The 18,844-nt window shown below is 40.7% G+C and overlaps 1 protein-coding gene across 4 annotated transcripts in view; it reads left to right on the top strand.

Moving 5' to 3' along the window:
* The window catches only part of itsn2a (intersectin 2a), a 50,887-nt gene that overhangs the window by 6,886 nt on the left and 25,157 nt on the right, over nucleotides 1–18,844 (top strand). For all 4 annotated transcript variants that reach the window (XM_034699211.1, XM_034699213.1, XM_034699212.1 and 1 more), the window contains exons 2-16: nucleotides 1,412–1,483; nucleotides 9,534–9,626; nucleotides 9,760–9,823; nucleotides 10,184–10,359; nucleotides 10,477–10,698; nucleotides 12,642–12,735; nucleotides 15,027–15,169; nucleotides 15,404–15,467; nucleotides 16,955–17,092; nucleotides 17,172–17,278; nucleotides 17,365–17,627; nucleotides 17,712–17,861; nucleotides 17,950–18,090; nucleotides 18,204–18,291; nucleotides 18,386–18,525. In XM_034699211.1, the coding sequence (XP_034555102.1) occupies nucleotides 1,477–1,483; nucleotides 9,534–9,626; nucleotides 9,760–9,823; nucleotides 10,184–10,359; nucleotides 10,477–10,698; nucleotides 12,642–12,735; nucleotides 15,027–15,169; nucleotides 15,404–15,467; nucleotides 16,955–17,092; nucleotides 17,172–17,278; nucleotides 17,365–17,627; nucleotides 17,712–17,861; nucleotides 17,950–18,090; nucleotides 18,204–18,291; nucleotides 18,386–18,525 (1,890 nt within the window). In that variant the 5' untranslated portion in view covers nucleotides 1,412–1,476. The remainder of the gene's footprint in view (nucleotides 1–1,411; nucleotides 1,484–9,533; nucleotides 9,627–9,759; nucleotides 9,824–10,183; nucleotides 10,360–10,476; nucleotides 10,699–12,641; nucleotides 12,736–15,026; nucleotides 15,170–15,403; nucleotides 15,468–16,954; nucleotides 17,093–17,171; nucleotides 17,279–17,364; nucleotides 17,628–17,711; nucleotides 17,862–17,949; nucleotides 18,091–18,203; nucleotides 18,292–18,385; nucleotides 18,526–18,844) is intronic.

The following is an 18,844-nucleotide window of genomic DNA, read 5'->3' on the forward strand; positions in this document are numbered from 1 at the left end:
TATTATTACTACTATTACTTTTATTATTATGAGTTATGACTGAAGCCATCAAACATGGGGTGCAGGCTCAAACCACCAGGGCCATCAGTGCCCCTTGTAAAGCAGTTCTTACCAGTGACTTTTAAAATTGTCAACTGCAATGCTGTAATTTCCCTGTGGAGTAAATTAAGTTCTTCTATTTCTGAAATATGAGTCATGAGTGTCCACCTAAGTTACCTACGCTGTTTGAATTTATGTATAATATGTGATTACTTATGTACACTTAAACGTGCGTGTGTTTGAAGTGAAAGCAGGAGAGACAAACTCAGTGTATGTCACTTAAAAAGCATATCACTTACTGACCTACAAACATTCAAATCCCAGCTCAAAACACACCTCTTCAGAACTGCTTTTAACTGTTATTGTTTTTATATCCACTTTTGTTTCTTTTATTGTGTCTTTTATTGTGTGCTATTTGTGAAGTGTCTCAGTTTTCTGAAAAGCGATATATAAATAAAATGTATTATTTTTGTGTTGACTAAGTTGTCTGGGAGTTGCCACCCCATCAGGGTGGCAGCAGAACGCAGGAAGACACTGCGGCATCTCAACTACAGTGTCCTGAAAGGGACATATGACGTTATAGAGGAAAAATAAGTGTTAATTTCAGACCTTACTGCATTGCATTGAGTGCATTTACGCTGACAGCCCTAGTTAAACAGTATCTTTATTCCTATTAAAATAAATAAACATTTTCCCAAGGAGAAAGATTTGACTCTTCTATTCCAAATATTTTACTTACTTTTCTAATGAGAAGAATATTAATGCCCCTAATGATATAGATTGATTGATTCTCAGTAAAACCACCACTTACGTGTTCACATTAAGATAAGTAATTACATTTTGATGAGGGATAATGTCTTATTTATGGAAATTGCACAGACAGCCAAATGTCAGACATATTTACACTGCAGAAATGAAGACATGACTGCTGGCTGGAGCCACCATCTGTGATCTGAGAGTGGAGGATGATAAATGCTTCCCTTCTCTCGGGCCACCATCATTTTCCCTCAGCTGTGTCTGTCCTCTTGCCCTCTCCTCTCTGTGTGCATCGTCTTTACCTCTGCTTTTCCTATTTTCCTCCTCATTCTCCTCTCTTTGTCAATTTGTCCCCCTCCTCTCTCTCTCTCTCTCCTCTTTCCCTCCCTCTCTCTGTCCTCTCTCTCTCACTATGCTAACCGTTCAGTGTGCCTTCCTTGCTTTGTGAGCAGGGATGAGATTTTTTTTTTTATCGCTCTTGCGCTGCATTTACAGCCTTTCCATTCTCTTCCTATTTTACACAGGCGTGCTTGCGTTCCTCACTTACACCCGCTCAGCCCTGACACACACAATCCCTCTCTCATCTCATCTCATCTCTCTCTCTCTCTTTCTGCAGATGTCTGAGAGCGAGCCAGCTGAGTAGAGGACTCCCCTCTCTGCCCGAGCTTGTCACCTGCAGCCATGAATGGTAGGAAGAATCAATTTTTTATCCTCATATCAGCTTGTTGTGTGTTTGCTCATGATGTGTTTGTCTTCGGGAGGCAAATATACACTTCAGGGAGGGAAATTAAGTTGAAGAGGAAAGATTGATGACTGTGGAGGCAAATAAAAGAGAGAGATGAACAATAAGAAGCAGCTTGGTCATACCCTTCCTTTAAACTTTAATCCTTCCCTCTGGTCATCTTCCTGCCAGACTGAGAGGTGTTATGATGTTCTGAGGCTCATGTTGTATCTCTGACTGTAAATTGAACCCTGAAATTGCGTTTATGCAATATTTATCCTGCACTTGAAGTGATCAGACTCTAACTGAACTCATCTTTGTTCCCTTAAGACCTGGGAAGAAATCACTGCCAATTTGGTGTTGTAATCTTGGAGGAATGTCTGCTGATAAATTGTATTTAAATGGGTGACTACTTTGGTTCATATTTCCTTGTGTCTCTGTTTCCACTGTACGTTGCGTATCTTTTGTCCTTGCTATGGACAGAATTGCTCGGTAGTGTGTGTATGTGTGTGTAATCCTCTTGTTTCCAGCCTTTGATCTGTTGCCGCTGCTCAAGGGCCTCTTTGGGAAATGCCTCTGAGAAAGTGTGTGTTTGTCTGTCTGTCTGGTGCATCTTTTCCACATGACTAATCCTGCAGTTCAAAGTGTCAAAGTTGGCTATACTGTCTGCTTACATTTCATCCAGTAGATGCACCCTGATCGTCGGGAAGAAAGCAGCTCAGAAACACAACAACCCCCTCATGATTAATAATACACTCTCATGAGCGCAGGGTTTTGTAAAATGAGGCAATTGCAAAGTCATTAGCGTGTTCCGAAACAGGTGGACTCTCCTAGAGAAGGAGATGAGTGTGTGTATGTGTGTGTTGGCTAAAATGCTGCAACGTGCAAAGACTGTTGATCCACTACTTTTATCGGACTCATCAACCTTCCTCCCTGGGTAGAGCATTTGATATGTAAATAGTTTTAAAAGCAGTGATGCGGTTTCCCCTCGGCGGATCTGTGATATGTGTCTGGAGGTTTGACTGAGAAAGCTTCTCTTAAAGACTAAGCATCACCAAGACAACAGCACACAAGCAGATAAAAGGGAAGTAAACCCACACATGGCAGAGGCTCTTTGTGCGACAGATTAGGATGTGAACTGTGGTACAGTTGGTTTACATGCTGCAGTAGCATCATTGCTGTGGGAGCTGTTCCTTCAGAGTGTACTGCAGGTTTTTATGGATAAATTGGGTGTTATGTTGTCTCAATATTGGCTGAAGGGCTCTTGTGTATTCTTGAGAGCACTATGGCGGGGGCTGTTGACTTAAGTGTCAAGATAGATACATCATAATGTTATTATAGATTTTATTTTTAAGTTATTTTGATGGGCAATTTGCCTTTATTAGATAGGAATGATGAAAAGAGACAGGAAATATAGAGAGAAGAGACTGGGAGAAGAGATGCAGCAGAGGAGGAAGCCAGGAGTTGCACCAAAGAAGTGATCACAGTGATTGCCTGGAAAGGTACAACATTCAAAACAACATTTGGGGGGACAGGGGAGGGTGGTGAGATTTTATAAGATAAGATAGGATAAGACAAGATATGATAAGATGCTTTATTGCCATGCTAACACAGTTGATAGGAAATAGCCTCAGTGCAACTCCTTAAATCAGATTCGTAGTCCCTCACATGAGTATTTGTGAGGTGTATTAGTCAACCAGTGGTTATGCAAAATAGAATTCCAACATGGTGAGACAAGACCATAGCCCAAAGCTGAGGGGTCATTAGCTCTTTGGCTGACTAATGACCTTATCCCACTTATTACCCAGCTGCCAACTAACTATACAAAGAAGTTGACATTAAGTATTGGTGTAAAGATCATTTTATTTATGTAAGAGTGAATAATAAGTCGCTCAGTTTTGGCAGTTCCATGGCGTGTTGTGGCCATAGACTGTATAAAATATGAACGTAGTATCCCTGACGTCACCCATCTGTTTCTGAAGCGCTGTTTTGAGGCCAATCATCAGCTGCAGCCATATTGCTGCTGTCGAACGATTGTGACGTAAAGAGGCGGGCTTTGAGCCTCCTAGCCAACAGCTACAGTGTTCCCGCCTGTCAATCAAGTCAGCTGTGCCTCTCATTGGAAGACTCGTAATCTCAATATCTTCGAAATTGCCGCGTTAGAAAAAAATCCACCCCCCATACAGTGTGTGCAGAAATTAGCTATCCAGACTACACTGGTCTTTTGTACCAGGCTGTAAACATGTTTATTTCTGCTGGAAAGATCGGCTTTTTTTAATTGGTGTGTATGTGGTTTCCGGTACTTCCACGCACACATCACTCTCTGAAATGTTCACTTGCTGTCTTGGCTTTCACTTTGTTTTGTATATTGTGTATGGTATTGTCATGTCTCTCACCCGTCTTATATCATTAAGCAACACTTTAATAGAAAATAATCATAATACAAAAATAATGCTAAGCTAAGTTAAGCCAAGGGTACCATTGCCTACCTCCTCTTTCATATTTTCCAAAATATCATCAACTGCTTAAAACAACAATAAAAAAAGAAGTATGTTAAACATGTAGGTTTCAAACAGCCAGTGTCACATTATTTTGCAAATTTGCAGTGTTTGTTGTATTTGCTTTTTATATATATATATAATTGCAGTACTCAGTAAAATTAGCTTTTTTGTTTGCCCCATATTTAAAAATGTGGCTATTTTCCATCTGTAGTCACAGTTAGTGGTCATTATGTTTTCAACACAAGAGTCAAGCCACAGCAAACCTCTATGGATCCATCTGTATAAGAAGCTTTGCACTGCCCCACTTATTAACAGAGCATCCAGCCCTTGCTGATAAACACACTGGATCAACTGACAGGCCTGTGGATGTGACCATGCTAGCATCATGTCCCAGTGGCGCTGTGCTAAATATCACCACCGTTTCTCACTTACAATAGCTTCTAAATGAGGCCTGTCAAAGCCAACGAGACAATGTGAGGAGTGCTCACATCTAGGTGTGAGATTAATTACTTTCTCTCCTCTTTACAGCATTTTGCTGACAATTCCAAAAAGTAGGTCGGGTCACTGCCAGCTGCTTAAATTTACTCTTTCAGAGAAAAATCACATATTTAAAAGGTGTTACCATAATGGTTTAAGGGGAAATAGATTATATTTTAAAAAACAAAAACAAAAAGTTAATGGTTTTAGATCAGAGTGCCAGCCAAGAAAGCTCTATGTGAAACAAAGAGCTGGCAGATTTTCATTAAGTCTGTACATTTATTTTACAAAAAGAACAGAGTCTGCAGTGCTGTAACTTTGTATTTCCTCAGGGATGTGTGTGTGCGTGTGTGTGTGTGTGTGTGTGTGTGTGTGTGTGTGTGTGTGTGTGTGTGTGTGTGTGTGTGTGTGTGTGTGTGTGTGTGTGTGTGTGTGTGTGTGTGTGTGTGTGTGTGTGTGTGAGAGAGAGTGTGTGCTGTGGTTCGACAGGAGCCGGCAGAGTGTTTGGGTTAGCTTCAGGGAGGAAGTTCCATCATGGGCAGGCTGGTATTTCCTGAAGCTGGTGAATAAATTACACCCTAGATACCAGCTCATTGAGGGCATACACCCGTAATAGCACAGAGAATTTAATTTCATCCAATAACAATATCAAAGCTGCTTTATGGTGACCATTTCTCTTCTCTTTCACTTTATGACCTCACTCTTACTCCTTGAATCGTTTGCATTTTAATCATACGCTACACTGATAATGGAAATGTTGTTCATGTTGAGATGAAAAGTTAAGAGACAGCTTCCTGAGTCAGACATCCTGGAATCATGGGATAAGAATCAGAGTCAGAGCAGCTTAAGTATCTTTGACTGTACTGTGGTTTCTGTTTGTGTGGTATTAAGAATGAATATGTTCATCAGGATTGAAATAAATCACAGAAGCGTTTATTGCACAGATTAAATAAAAAAGAAACACTCAGGAGCAACGTTTAGCAAGCAGGTGGTTGAGCAAATAAGAACCCCGACAGGGTAAGCAGTAGTGCTGTAGTCAAGACCTCATTAACCGAGACAGAGATAAGACCAAGACATTGAGGAATCGAGACCGAGTCAAGACCAAGACCAAGGCAGGGCAAGACCGAGACAAGACCAAGACCATATATATTAATGAAAAGTCACCATGAGAGTTAACAAAATAAAAGACTTCTATTTATTTTATTTAAGTTTGCTTTAAATACAATTAACAGCAACAAACAAGGTTTGGTTTGACTTTGTTGCCTTTTTTTTGACGCGCTGAGAGACTTTTGACTCCTTGAGTTACACTTTGGTTGTCGTTAGTTAAACTTTCGCTTTAGACCAGAGTTAAAATTGTGTTTTCTGTTGCCTGTGATCTCAGGAGACATAGGAGATAAAGTGGTAGCTGAGCAGGATTATTTTGTCAAGCCTTTTTTTCTCATTAGTTGTGTGCATTTTCTGTTTTCTAGTATTTGTAGTGTTTTAATCAGATGGGTTATAGGTGTTGACTGTGGTAATCCTGTGGCAGGTATTTAGCTGTGCCCATCTCTCAGAATTAAGAAAGGGGGGGTTCTCTATTATCACAGCAATGACAGGGACACAGTGCATCAGTGGTGGTCTCGACCGGTCTTGATTTAAAATACGGAGTCCGCCAAGTCCAAGACCGAGACAAGACAGAGTAAAAATGATTTCGATTCCGAGACGAGACCGAGACCTTAAATAAGCGGTCTCGAGACCGGTCACGAGACCAAGTCCGGTCTCAAGTACTACAACACTAGTGAGCAGGACATAACATGAAGACATTTACAAGTTGACACAACAAATTGATTTAAAGAGGAATTAATTCATTCAGGAATAAATTGTTCACACAGCTGAAAGTTAGTCCCTCTGATTCCACGGTTAGTAAACCACGTTTTTGCCACAATGTTCATCAATTTAGAATGCTTACAGTAATCAATTGTTTTGCCACAGTGTCAACAGGCAGAAATGAAATTTGACAAACTCTTTGCCATGGGTTTATCCAATATGACATGTGTGATCATGTTGTCCCAGGTATCTCCTTAGCGGTTTCTGTTTTTATGGTGTTCTGACCAATCAGAATCAAGTATTTTACAGTGATGGTAATAAGGCAAGATAACAACTGTAGCTTCTGTCTGTCAGCTGTTGTTTGTTTATACATTGACTCACTGATTTTGCCTCAAAATATGAAACATAATTTAAGTAACATCAGCTGTCTTACATCACCTCGTCTGTTTCTTCTATCTGGATGTAGCCTGCAATCTTAAAACCAGTCCATTACTCAGCTTGTCTACTTTTAGTAGATCTTTAGTGCATCACTGTACTTCTTTATCTCTTCTGTTTGGACTCATTATCTGTCATTGTCTCCTTATCTACATCTCTGTCACTCTATTACTGCCATATGGCAACTTCCATCTGTGCAACAAGACTATACGGTCTTTATTATTAAAAACAGCTTCAGAGCTCTTAAGTTCTAATCAATTGAAGACAAAGGCTTTAAGCAAGTCTTCATCATCCTATGATGAACTAAATTTGATGGATCCACTCATGATTAAGTGATTAAAGCTCCACTAATAATCTTTCATCCCTCTCTATTGAAGACATACATGAAATTGAAAAAGAACTGAGTTTCAAACCTCCTCACACAGAATATTTTAGCCTATATTTAATTCATCCCTAACCCTGAACTTACCTTGAGATATGCAAGAGCGGAGCGAAGCGAGAGAAAGCTGAGTGGACATTTTATACATTAATCATTGTCAGGAGTTGGTTAAGAGTGGATTCATCCGAGGGGCAGAGCTCATTTTTGATGACAATTATGCAGACTTTTTGGAGGGGGAAGTTGAAAAAGACACTGTATACTAAATTTGCTATTAGCATTTCTGCTTTGGGGACTTTGAATATGCTGCTTCATTTGGTGTGTGTCAAATTTATGAAAGCTTGGTGCTCCAAAGTGTGGCTCGTATTTTAATAAAGCTGAATATTGGAGCATTCAGCAAGTTCTGTAAACATCGCAGTACCAGCGACAGCTTTTGATGTGAAGAATAAAAGCCTGCAAGGACAGACATTCATGGTCCTGGAAAAGATCAATTCCACTTACTCTGATGATCCTCTCACTTTTTTATTAATGCCACAATGAGGCTGACATGCAAGGGTTAACGTATAGTGAGCAGGTGGATATGCGAATAAGGGTTTTGTCACCCTGAATGGTGAGACAAGACTCCTTCACTTTGCATCGGCGTCTTGCTCACCCTGAGGGGATTCTAACTTGGATAACCACAAGTGCACTATACTGTACATCCTGATACCGAGCTACCAACTAAATCTATAAACAAGATACTGATTTAAAGATTTTGTTATTGATTTACGAATGAGTGATTTATACAGCTAAAACATATAGTCAGCAATGCTTCAATGGCAACAGAGTCTGATCAGCCTCCTTGTGGCACAAATACACATCATTGATCTTGCTCCAGTTTTCTCTTTCATTGATCTTCAGTGTTAGTTGAGGCCCTGTAGATCCTCAGGCTGCTCTCACATCTGTGCCGGGTAACCATCATTATTTTCCAACTACAGCTTTTGCCACAGTGTCAACAGGCAGTGATGAAATTTGCGGATTGATTTGATACAATGCATGTGATCAGGCTGTCTCTGGTGTCACTTTTGCTTTGGAGAATTAGTCACCGTAGTTTTTGGGTTTTGACCAAGCGGCAACCTCCGGTCTAAAAAATGAGTCCAATGCAGAAGTGCTAAAAACCGGAAACCACATACACACCAATTCAAAAAAGACGATCTTTACAGCAGAAATAAACATGTTTACGGCCTGGTACAAAAGACGAGTGTAGTCTGGATAGCTCAGTTCTTGATGGGCACACACTGTACGGGGGGTGGATTTTTTTCTAACGCGGCAATTTCAAAGATATTGAGATTACGAGTCTTCCAATGAGAGGCACAGCTGACTTGACTGACAGGCGGTAACACTGTAGCTGTTGGCGAGGAGGCTCAAAGCCCGCCTCTTTACGTCACAATCGTTCGACAGCAGCTGCCGTCGACGATTGGCCTCGAAACAGCGCTTCAGAAACAGATGTATGACGGATACTACGTTCATATTTTATACACTCTATGGTTTTCACCAATCAGAATCAAGTATTTAACAGCCTAATAAATCTGTTTAAGTTTAAATGTCTACACTATTACAATGTGGACTGTATGAAGTTTGGTGACAACTTTAATGTTCCCCTCAGGATGAATACCACCACAAAGTCACAAAGTCAAAATAAAGGCTTTCTTTGATTGAATGCCGGTAGAGACTATTCTGTACTTATTGTTAAGGAATAACTAAAAAGTGTTAGAATGCCAACATGCTAAGATAACATGGTTAAAAAGTAAGGATTTGGCTTCTAAATGTTAAACCACAGAACACTATCATTAGAACAATCATAGCTTGTTAATGTTAGCATTTAACTAGAATCATTATTGTGCTTTAGTGCAGCCTTACAGAGCACGTAGCATGACTGCAGACTCTGAATGTTAAACTCATGTTTTGAGTATATTAGTCAAGATTACTCTTAAATAGATCGAGCCCTCTTGAACTAGTTTTCATTGTAATAAGATAGATCTATTGAGCAGAAAGTGACAGACATGTTTTGTTTTTACATCTATGTTTTATAATCCCTGTTATCTCTCCTGTTCAGATACATACATAAATGAACTATTGGTGTTCGGTTGAAGGCCTCACCCTCATTTAACCTAAACTCCCTATGGGCCTGCCTTTCCCTTCAAAACATGGAGCGAGACAAGAATATGGCATCCTTGACAGGTCCCTGGCAAATTTCAGTGCCTGACATTTTAATTTTGTGTTCCTAATCAGTAGGCTGTCAGGTCCTCCCAAGGGCTCTCGCTTTAAAGTCATCCCTTATCCAAGATTCAGAGCAATTTTAAAATGCAAGAGGACCACAGAATCCTGTTTCATTGACGTTTTAAAGGACTCTAAAAGAAAACTGTTTCTTGGTTTCATCCAGGCGGAGCAAGTGTGTGGGCCATCACTCCAGAAGAGAGGGGGAAACATGATAAACAGTTTGACACCCTCACCCCCGTCCTCGGCTATGTGTCCGGTAAGCTGTTGTCACAATAAACAAACTGAATCCATGTTTACAGAGAACCTCTAGAATATTGTCACCAGTGGTTCAGCTTCATCACATACCTGTTTCTCTGTACCCATATGTTTATATTTGTATCTGTCTGCAGGAGAACAAGCCAGGAAATTCTTCCTCCAGTCTGGCCTGCCTCCTCCTGTCTTGGCTGAGATCTGGTAAGAACCAGATTTTTGGTTTGAGTTAGTTTGGTCCTTTTGCCCTACTTTAAACTTCCTGTTGAACAGACACTTCCTTCACGGCCTGACCCGCCTAGTAAACTATGTGAGAAGAAAGAGTGTGTGCACTGCAATTAGAACAGACTGTGTGTACATTTGTGTGTGTCTGTGTGTGTTTGTGGGTGTTTATGTGAATAATGCTACTGGAATTTGATCCCACCAGAGTGATGTCCCTTGTGCCTTTTCCATTGTCTTCATAGAAATAAATGATACTTGGAATGCTGTAAATAAACCATAAAAAGAATTCATATAATACAATTGTGCTCTCCCTCTCTCTCCCTCTCTGTCTTCCTCTTTTAGGCACTTAGCTGACATAGACAGCGATGGAAAAATGGACAGAATGGAGTTTTCCATCGCTATGAAGCTCATCAAACTCAAACTCCAGGGACGAAACTTACCATCCTCCCTACCAGTAATCATGAAGCAGTCTCCTGTCTCCAATTCTGCTTCAATCATGCCTTCGTCAGCTCGCTTTGGTAAAATACTCTCCGACAATCAAATTCCAAAGCCACTAAGTTTCTTCCACAACCTAACCTCTGTAAGAGCTGGTCTCTAGATCTCCTCATGTTCCACTGTGTGTTTCCTTCCTACAGGAATGGGTTCTATGCCAAACCTGTCGATCGGTCTGTCATCCATGTCAGCTATGTCAGCCATGTCCATCCTAACACCCATCCCAGCTAACCACTCTATGCGCCCCATGCAACCGTTTGTGCCAACTCCAATGACACTGCCCCTCATCTCCTCCCTGGGAAATTCTGGACTCCCCAATGGCAATGTCAACCTCCTCACCCCACCTCTTGTTCCTAACAACACAGGTTGGTGCTGCGGTGGTCTGATCTGCTTGACAGACAAAGAAAGAATGATGTATGTGAAGGTTCTCAGTCATCCAGGTCATGGTAATCCAAAGCTTGATCTGTAAGGCAACTGGACTGGTAGAAATTCTTGAAGACTTTTCACCTCGCCTCCGAAAGGCTTCTTGAGTTCTTACCAGACTGGGGAAGAGCTTGAAGATATAAGCCTCTAACAGTCGTGAGTGTGTCCAGGAGTCACAAAGGGTCCTCCTGACAATCGTTAGCCTAGTTCCTGACAGTCGTTAGGGTGATGGGTCAGCTGTGAGTCGTAAGAGTCACATGGTCTCTGGTGTGAGTAAGGTCTTACCTGTTTTGACAGAGAATTCAAAACAGCATTGTATGTAGGAGATAGATGGTGTCTTAGTCCACCACCTCTGTTAAGAGAAGGGTGTTCAAGCTTAACATAGATGGCTTCCTTCACCCCTCTTTCATACCAACGCTCTTCTCTGTCCAGGATCTTAACCTTGCTGTCCTCAAAGGAGTGTCCCTTGTCCTTGAGGTGCAGATGTACGGCTGAGTCCTGGCCTGAGTCCTGCTGTACATCTGCACCTCAAGGACAAGAATTTCTACCAGTCCAGTTTTCTTACGGATCAAGCTTTGGAAGAAAGAATGATATTGATTAGGGGTTTTTGCACCAATTCATTTAGACTTGACCTAGGAACAAGAAGGTCAAGTTAAGTATTTGAAAGTGCTCAGACATGTTCTCATGTATTTGAGAACTTAACTGATGGGTATGAATGGCTCAAAATTTGACGAAGGGGTAAGGTTCTAAAGTATTATAATTACAAATTGACCACTTCCCACTGAGATTACTTTACTGTGACTTTATTTTGAGTGAACAACGCGTTTCATCAGTCACTGTCTCAGGCTTGCCCATCATCATCAAATGGGCGAATGGAAGCTTTGCTTTTTTTGGAAAGTTAAGCTGTTAACCACTGCAGAAGGGGTCAACTCTACCATATAATTAAGCAAATTTTAAGTAAGTCAACATTAATGTGGTGTAAGTTCACAGTGTATTTAGATTTTCTTAATCTCATTACTTTGCCTTCAGAAAGCCACATTGTTTCAGCACTATTTTCAGGCAAACACATAGGGTGCTATCAGGACAGGAGTTGTAATCCAGGTCATGCACATTAATGATTCAGTGTTAATGTGGAGCTGCTAACACCTGCAATGTGAAAAAGGCTGAACCTTATGTACTCTCTGAGGTGTTATGTCTTTATCGTGGTGTCAAGTGTGGAGCATCTGTGTGTATATCAGTAACTTTAATTACCACTCTCTGTAGATATAAAAACAGTCATCTGTATCAGGTGCAGGGAATGCAGGCCTATACTGTACACATACTTATTAAGTCAGTTTTTCATGTGGGAGCAGAATTTTCTCTGACTCTGTTCTCCTCATTTCCCTCCCTCTCCATCTGTTCCTTGGCAACTCTCTTTAATCTCACTCTCTGTTCAAGTGTAACTTTTGTCTATGAAATGAGCAACCTAATGAGTTTGAGTGTGAAATTTCTCTATTATTTGGCGCTCCCTCAATCTTTACCCTCTCTCTCTCTCAGCCAGTGACTATATGTCAGTGCCGAAGCTCTTTAGACTAACACACTTAAGCGCAGCGCTGCAGAGAACTGGGATCACTTTGTTTTGAGCCAGATGTCAATAACCTTGCCGTTGGAGCTCTATGTGCTGCGACTGTAAAGTATGAGGAGATAAGATTAGATGTACACATTCAAGGGCAACTGCACCCCATATGTCCACATTATGTCAGAGATTGATTATATAAGAAAGAGGAAGACCTGCTGTGTTTATTTAATGTGAATACATACACTACAGCATGTACCACCATTTTTCTCATGAATTTCATGTAATAATATCTGAATGTTATTCAACCTTTTCCAACCCTGTTTGCAGCGCTACCTCTCTCTGGATTCTCCTCCCCTATGGCGTTCTCTCCGTCCACTGGTATGTCAAATGCCAATTCACTCCTGGACCTTGGTTCTAGCAGGTGAGACCCAGAGTATACATGAACACATATCATATTAAACTAAAATATGTCAACACCTCTTAATAGCCAGTAAAGAAAATTTGGTTAATGATGAAACGGCATATTTTCAGGTAAAGACTTTTCTTTTGTCATTTAAGAAAAACACGTCCACTAAAAACATATTAGGCCTTCTTTGAAGCACACCATTTGTTATGCATGGTCGAAGTCACATAGCAACCCTTTAGCTCAGTGTCAACAAAAGAGCTATAGTAGGAAAGATTTGAGTATCAGAGTGCAGCCAGAGATGAAACACTTAGATAACTGACAGCACAGGTAGTGTTTTTTTTACATCAGATGTTCTAGTTGGCAACAATAGGAAGTGGGCTTGTGTGGAGTCACAAACATTTCAGGGAATGACATTCCTACAGAAGGAGGTCACTTTCAATGAGGAGTTTCCATCCTTAGAAAGTGGACATTTCAAATCCAGTGGGGATAGTCTATTTATGTCAACATCCACTGATAAGATTGCTTTGAAGTGCTAGAAAAATATGCGTGGTTCCCAGAGGAGGAAGCCTACTGACTTTAGTTACCCACTACCTGAAGGTTTACATATTTAGTTCTGAGTGAAACATCCTTCAAGATGAATGTATAATGTTTGCTACATGTTATTAGTTTTGACGATTTTTAGGTTATGAGTTTGGCTTAATTAGTGTCATGGCTAATTTGACAGGAGCAGGCACATTGTAGCTGTTAGCAAGGAGGCTAAAGGCCCGCTTCAACTCCACTTCTTTGTCTTTTGCTAGGTAGACTAAAAGTTAGTCAGCATTTCCAATGTGTTTAACGTCTTCAATAGGCTTCAAAATGCTGCTTAAGAAACACAATGGGTGACGTCACTGAGACTACATCCATCCACTGCTTCTATCGTTACGCATAGCTGTGACACAAGATCCTTTTTCAGCTGCTAGTTTAGCTTCATGATTAGTTTCATTGTATTCTATTGATTCAGATAAGATCTATAATAGCAAAATAACATTTTTTATTGTCACTTTAAAACTATGCACGCACTATGTAGAATTACAGCTGGGGGGTTACATTGTATGCTAACAACGTTACACATTTTGTTAGCAATGAATGCTAGCTTGTTTTTCAGAGGTGTTACAAGTACAGCACTTAACAAATCTCCTTATTAAGGACAAATAAAGATCGATCGATCGATCGATCGATCGATCGATCGATCGATCTATCTATCTATCTATCTATCTATCTATCTATCTATCTATCTATCTATCTATCTATCTATCTATCTATCTATCTATCTATCTATCTATCTATCTATCTATCTATCTATCTATCTATCTATCTATCTATCTATCTATCTATCTATCTATCTATCTATCTATCTATCTATCTAAACTTTCATTTGTAGTTTTTAACAAGGCTTTTATCTTTGCCTTCAACTCTCACTGTAGCATCACATGAAGACGTAACACAGTGGAAGCTGGTGTTTTTGTGCTCTTTCTGCTCAAGCCAGATTCCCTTCGAAAAACAACAGAAGTGTATCGTATTTCCTTCATCCCTCTCATGGTGTTTTGTGTGGTTTGGGAAAGGATAGGTGCAGTATCTGGTTTCATTTTGAATGTATTGTTATCAGTGACACTGAGCTACATACAAAAAGTACTGCCCTCAGGTGTAGGTGGTACAACAAGGAATAATAAGGGCAGGAGTGAAGTCAAACACGTAGACTTAAACTCACCTTTAACCTCTGGTTGTGAAAACTGCTTACATAATACTAGACACTTTGTTCTTGTCCTGTCTTTGTTTCTGGACCTCTAACAAGTTTTGAAAACTTGCTTGGTTGCACAAAGGCCCCTAGCAGAGGGAGGATCCTACACTTCATCTCCAATTCTCTTCCTTATTTCCACTTCTTTCATGTCAGGAGAGTTGCAGGTTTCTACCCGACTATGATGCCCCAAAAGAAATACATTCTTCTCGAATAAACCCGCACCGTTCCTTTTGCTATTCTTGCAGAATCATTGTTTATAATAAAAACAGAAAGGCTGATTAGCATTGCCTGAGGGTACAGTCCTGTTTCGTTTCAGAGAGTCATTGTCTACGATAGCGCCAGCTTCCTCTGCAGCTAATTAAGAGCTGAGAGATAACACCAGGGAGTCTCCAGGCAATTAGTGGCTTTAAGTCAAGGCTTGATTACAAGGGAGAAAGGAAAACACTGACCACATTATATTGTTGTGTAATTTCCCTTTTAGCTATATTTTGGCATATGGTTATGCCTGTTTTTCTCTCTTTATTCGTAGTTCAAATTCTTCCTCCACCACGTCGTTGGCCAGTAACTCTCCGAAGACCGGGGCTAGTGATTGGGCTGTTCCACAGGCCTCAAGACTCAAGTTCCGTCAGCAGTTCAACACGCTGGATAAACTCATGAGTGGCTACTTGTCAGGTAGGTCAAAAAAAACACATAAGGGTCTTAGGACATCTTGGCAGCTCTTGAGTAGTGTTCTCAAAGTTTGACAGAAGACACTCAAGCTCAGTTTCACCTGACACACCAGCACTCACGTACTCTTAAATTTGAACGGAACCACATTTGACAGGACTTGTATACACATCCACATAATGTGAGATGCATGAGAAGTAGCTCCATTCTGATGTGCATTTCTTTCTTTTTCATTTGCAGGACCTCAAGTGAGAAATGCACTGATTGCATCGAACCTGACCCAGACTCAGCTAGCTACCATCTGGTGAGCATGAGGGCTGTGTGTGCTTATATATTTCAGCATCACTCAGAGGTCAAAAACATCTCTTACCTCTTTAAGTTCTATAAAGGTAGAAGATTTCAGTAAAAAAAACCACCAAATAACCTACAATAGCTGAGCAGTTAGCAGCTACAGAGCCAGGTATATCCCCCAGAATCAGGTGGAAACAAAATAGAGCTCAGATCAGAACCGGTATTGGATTTGTAAGGTAAATGGCCAGAAACATGACAGCTGATGAGTTTTGATGCTCTCTCTCTGCAGGAAGCTTAAAGATGCATTTCCCATATAAACTTTACGAGGTGATAATTTTTCAGTGTTTGTAGCTTGTTCCACTGTCACAGAGGAAAACTAATATACTGCAATCACAGTCCCAACACTTAATGCAACCTGATGTATCTATAGTATTTTATAAACTTCCCCCACTGTCCTGACCTCGCCAAATACATCTGTTAAAACCCCCAAAATATAACTTAAAAATATTAATATCAAGAAGAGATGAATAAAGGATGCAAAAAAATGTAGTATACAATTAGCAGCTGGAATAATTGACAAATAATGAAAATGAAATTACTGACATAAGGGACTTTTTGTCGTTTGATATGTTCTGTCTTTTATTGCAAGTGTACTCACAATTTTACACACATACAAGAAGTGATGTATGATTACGTATCCCTTTAACCCTTCTGTTATGTTGCGGGTCAATTTGACCCATTTTAAATTTAAAAAATCTTAAGAAAAATGTTTAAAGTCTTTTCGGTATGAAACTTCTTCTGCTTGGCTTAATTCGTGCAATCAACATAAATAATAATTTATTTATATCATTTCATTAAAAAAAAAAAAAAAAAAAATGCAAAATAAAATTAACAAAAATCTAAGTCATGTACAACTATTGTAATTATATGTAGGGCTATCTAATGTTCATTAAAAAAAGTTTTAACATGAATTTTCATAAATTATCTTCATTGAACCATGATCTACATTGCACTAAATATTGATTTGAATGGTTAGTAATGGAGTTAATAATGAGATTAAAATATGTTTATTGGGATTTTGCGGGGGTTTTGAAACATTTACATTGAATAATCACACAGAGAATCCTAAAGCACAACTGGTCTTGAAGCTTCGCTAAAGAGCCCACCATCCAGGTCTTTGTAATACTTTCACAGCATATACAAATCTACCCCACAATCAGACTTTTGCGCATTTTACCCCACAGCTGTCGAACATCCCACATCAAATATTTCATATTTTTTAACTTTGATGCGATATCAGCTACACAGCTCCTCTGTGAAGGTTATCTTCTTAAGCCACAAAGCAGTCAGCTGCCTTCCAGCATGATCCCTGCATTAAGCCTTGTGCATCCTTATGATCGCAGCTGCAGGGCTGGATACCAGTACACTTCAAAGCAGCCAGAGTGAAGATTGCATCATTACTGGTTCACTATTTTTCTGACTGTGTTGTGTTTTGAATAGGACTTTAGCAGACGTGGATAAGGACGGTCAGCTACAAGCTGATGAGTTCATTCTGGCCATGCACCTGGTGGACATGGCGAAAACTGGCCGGCCTCTTCCCCTCACACTGCCTCAAGACCTGGTACCTCCCTCACTCAGGTACAGTAACACAAACTCACAGATTAACACACTTTACATTCTTTATTACAACCAAAGACCTTCTTTGTCTTCGTTTCAGAGGAGGGAGCAAGGCCAGTGAGCTTGTAAATGGAACGGGGCCCTACATCTCTCCCTGTTTATTAGACACAGCAGAGATAGAAGCTGCACAGAAGAACAAGAGCAGTGGTAACAAACCTCTTACACTTTTTTTGTGTTTTCTCCTATTGTGAGTCTTCCTCATTGTCATACCTCTCTCATCTTCCTCTTCTCAGCTTCCTTTGAGGACAAGCTGAAGGAGAACTTTGCGAAAGGCAGTGCTGAGCTGGAGAAGCGGCGTCTGGCTCTGGAGGATGCGCAGAGAAAAGAGAAAGAGAGAAGAGAGCGGGAGGAGAGAGAGGAGAGGGAGAGGCGGGACAGGGAGGCCAGGGAGCAGGAGAACAGGAGGAGGCTGGAGGAGGAGAGGCGGTTGGAGAGGCAGAGAGAGATGGAGAGGCTGAGGGAGGAGGAGAGGCTGAGGGAGCTGGAGAGGAAGGAGGTGAGTGGGAGAGGAAACTTCACTCATGAGATTCTGAAGATCCAAATAGCAGTTTGTGATGGGAATGTTTCTTTGTACTTTCAGGCAGCGAAGCAAGAGGTGGAGCGCCAGAGGAGGGAGGAATGGGAACGTGCAAAAAGAGAGGAGCTGGGAAGGAGGAAAGAGGGGGAGCAGGAGGAGATCTTAAGACTCAGGGCCAAAAAGAAAAGTTTAGAGTTGGAGCTGGAGGCTGTGGTGAGACTGCACTCATAGTAGTAAACATGCAGATTTACAATTTTAATATAAGGATGTAAGTTATGCACTAGTGTCAATCGTCTCCCAGGGCACCAAGCACAAGCAGATCTCAGACTGTCTGCGAGATGCTCAGAGCAAGAGGCGGATCCTGAAGGCAGAGGTGGATCTTGTGAATCAGAAAAGGGATGAACGCATCCTGGAGATCAATACGTTGCAGCTTCAGTTTGAGGTTAAAGCAATTCGGATGCTCACACTCATTTCCCTTCAAAAGTGTCTGCTTTTGAATTATTTCCATGACCTTTCTTTGACATTTCTGCATGTGTGCCTCTGTGTTTGCTATAGGACTGGCAGAGAAAGCTCTCCCTGCTGGTCCCAGAACAGCAGAGGCTGACTGAAAAGCTGCGAAGCATCAGCCTCAACAAAATCTCCTGTGGGTCCTAAACGCCTCCTCATAAATCACACACTACAAAATATCAGCCAATAATTCTCTTCTTTGTCCTTGACCTCTGTCCTTTGCCTTGTAGCTACGTCTTTGACCACTATGACCGGTAACGTGAAGGAGAAAGGTGTAAACTGTCGGAGGCTTAAAGACCAACTCGATACTCTGGAGAGAGAAACCACAGATAAACTGTCTCAGATGGAGGAGTACAACAAGGAGCTGAAGGTCAGTAGTCAACATGGGATAAGTGAAGCGGCTTAGCTTTACATAAATACAGGAAGAAAGTTACATTCTCTCTGTACAACAGCTATACTTTGAGTTTTGTTTTTATTCAAATTTGACTTGTTAGCCGTCTTAACCCTCCTATTATCCTTGGGGTCAATTGGACCCCATTCAATGTTTAACATCTCTAACATTATTTTTTTGGCTTCATGTTTCATGACGTTTTCCTAATTTAATGGGGCAAAACGTCAAATTAAAATGTTGATATGTTCCAATTTCCTGAAAAAAAATTACACATCGGTGTTCCTTGGGGTCAATTTGA

This window comes from Notolabrus celidotus, chromosome 13, assembly GCF_009762535.1.
Source record: "Notolabrus celidotus isolate fNotCel1 chromosome 13, fNotCel1.pri, whole genome shotgun sequence".
Lineage (NCBI taxonomy): Eukaryota > Metazoa > Chordata > Actinopteri > Labriformes > Labridae > Notolabrus > Notolabrus celidotus.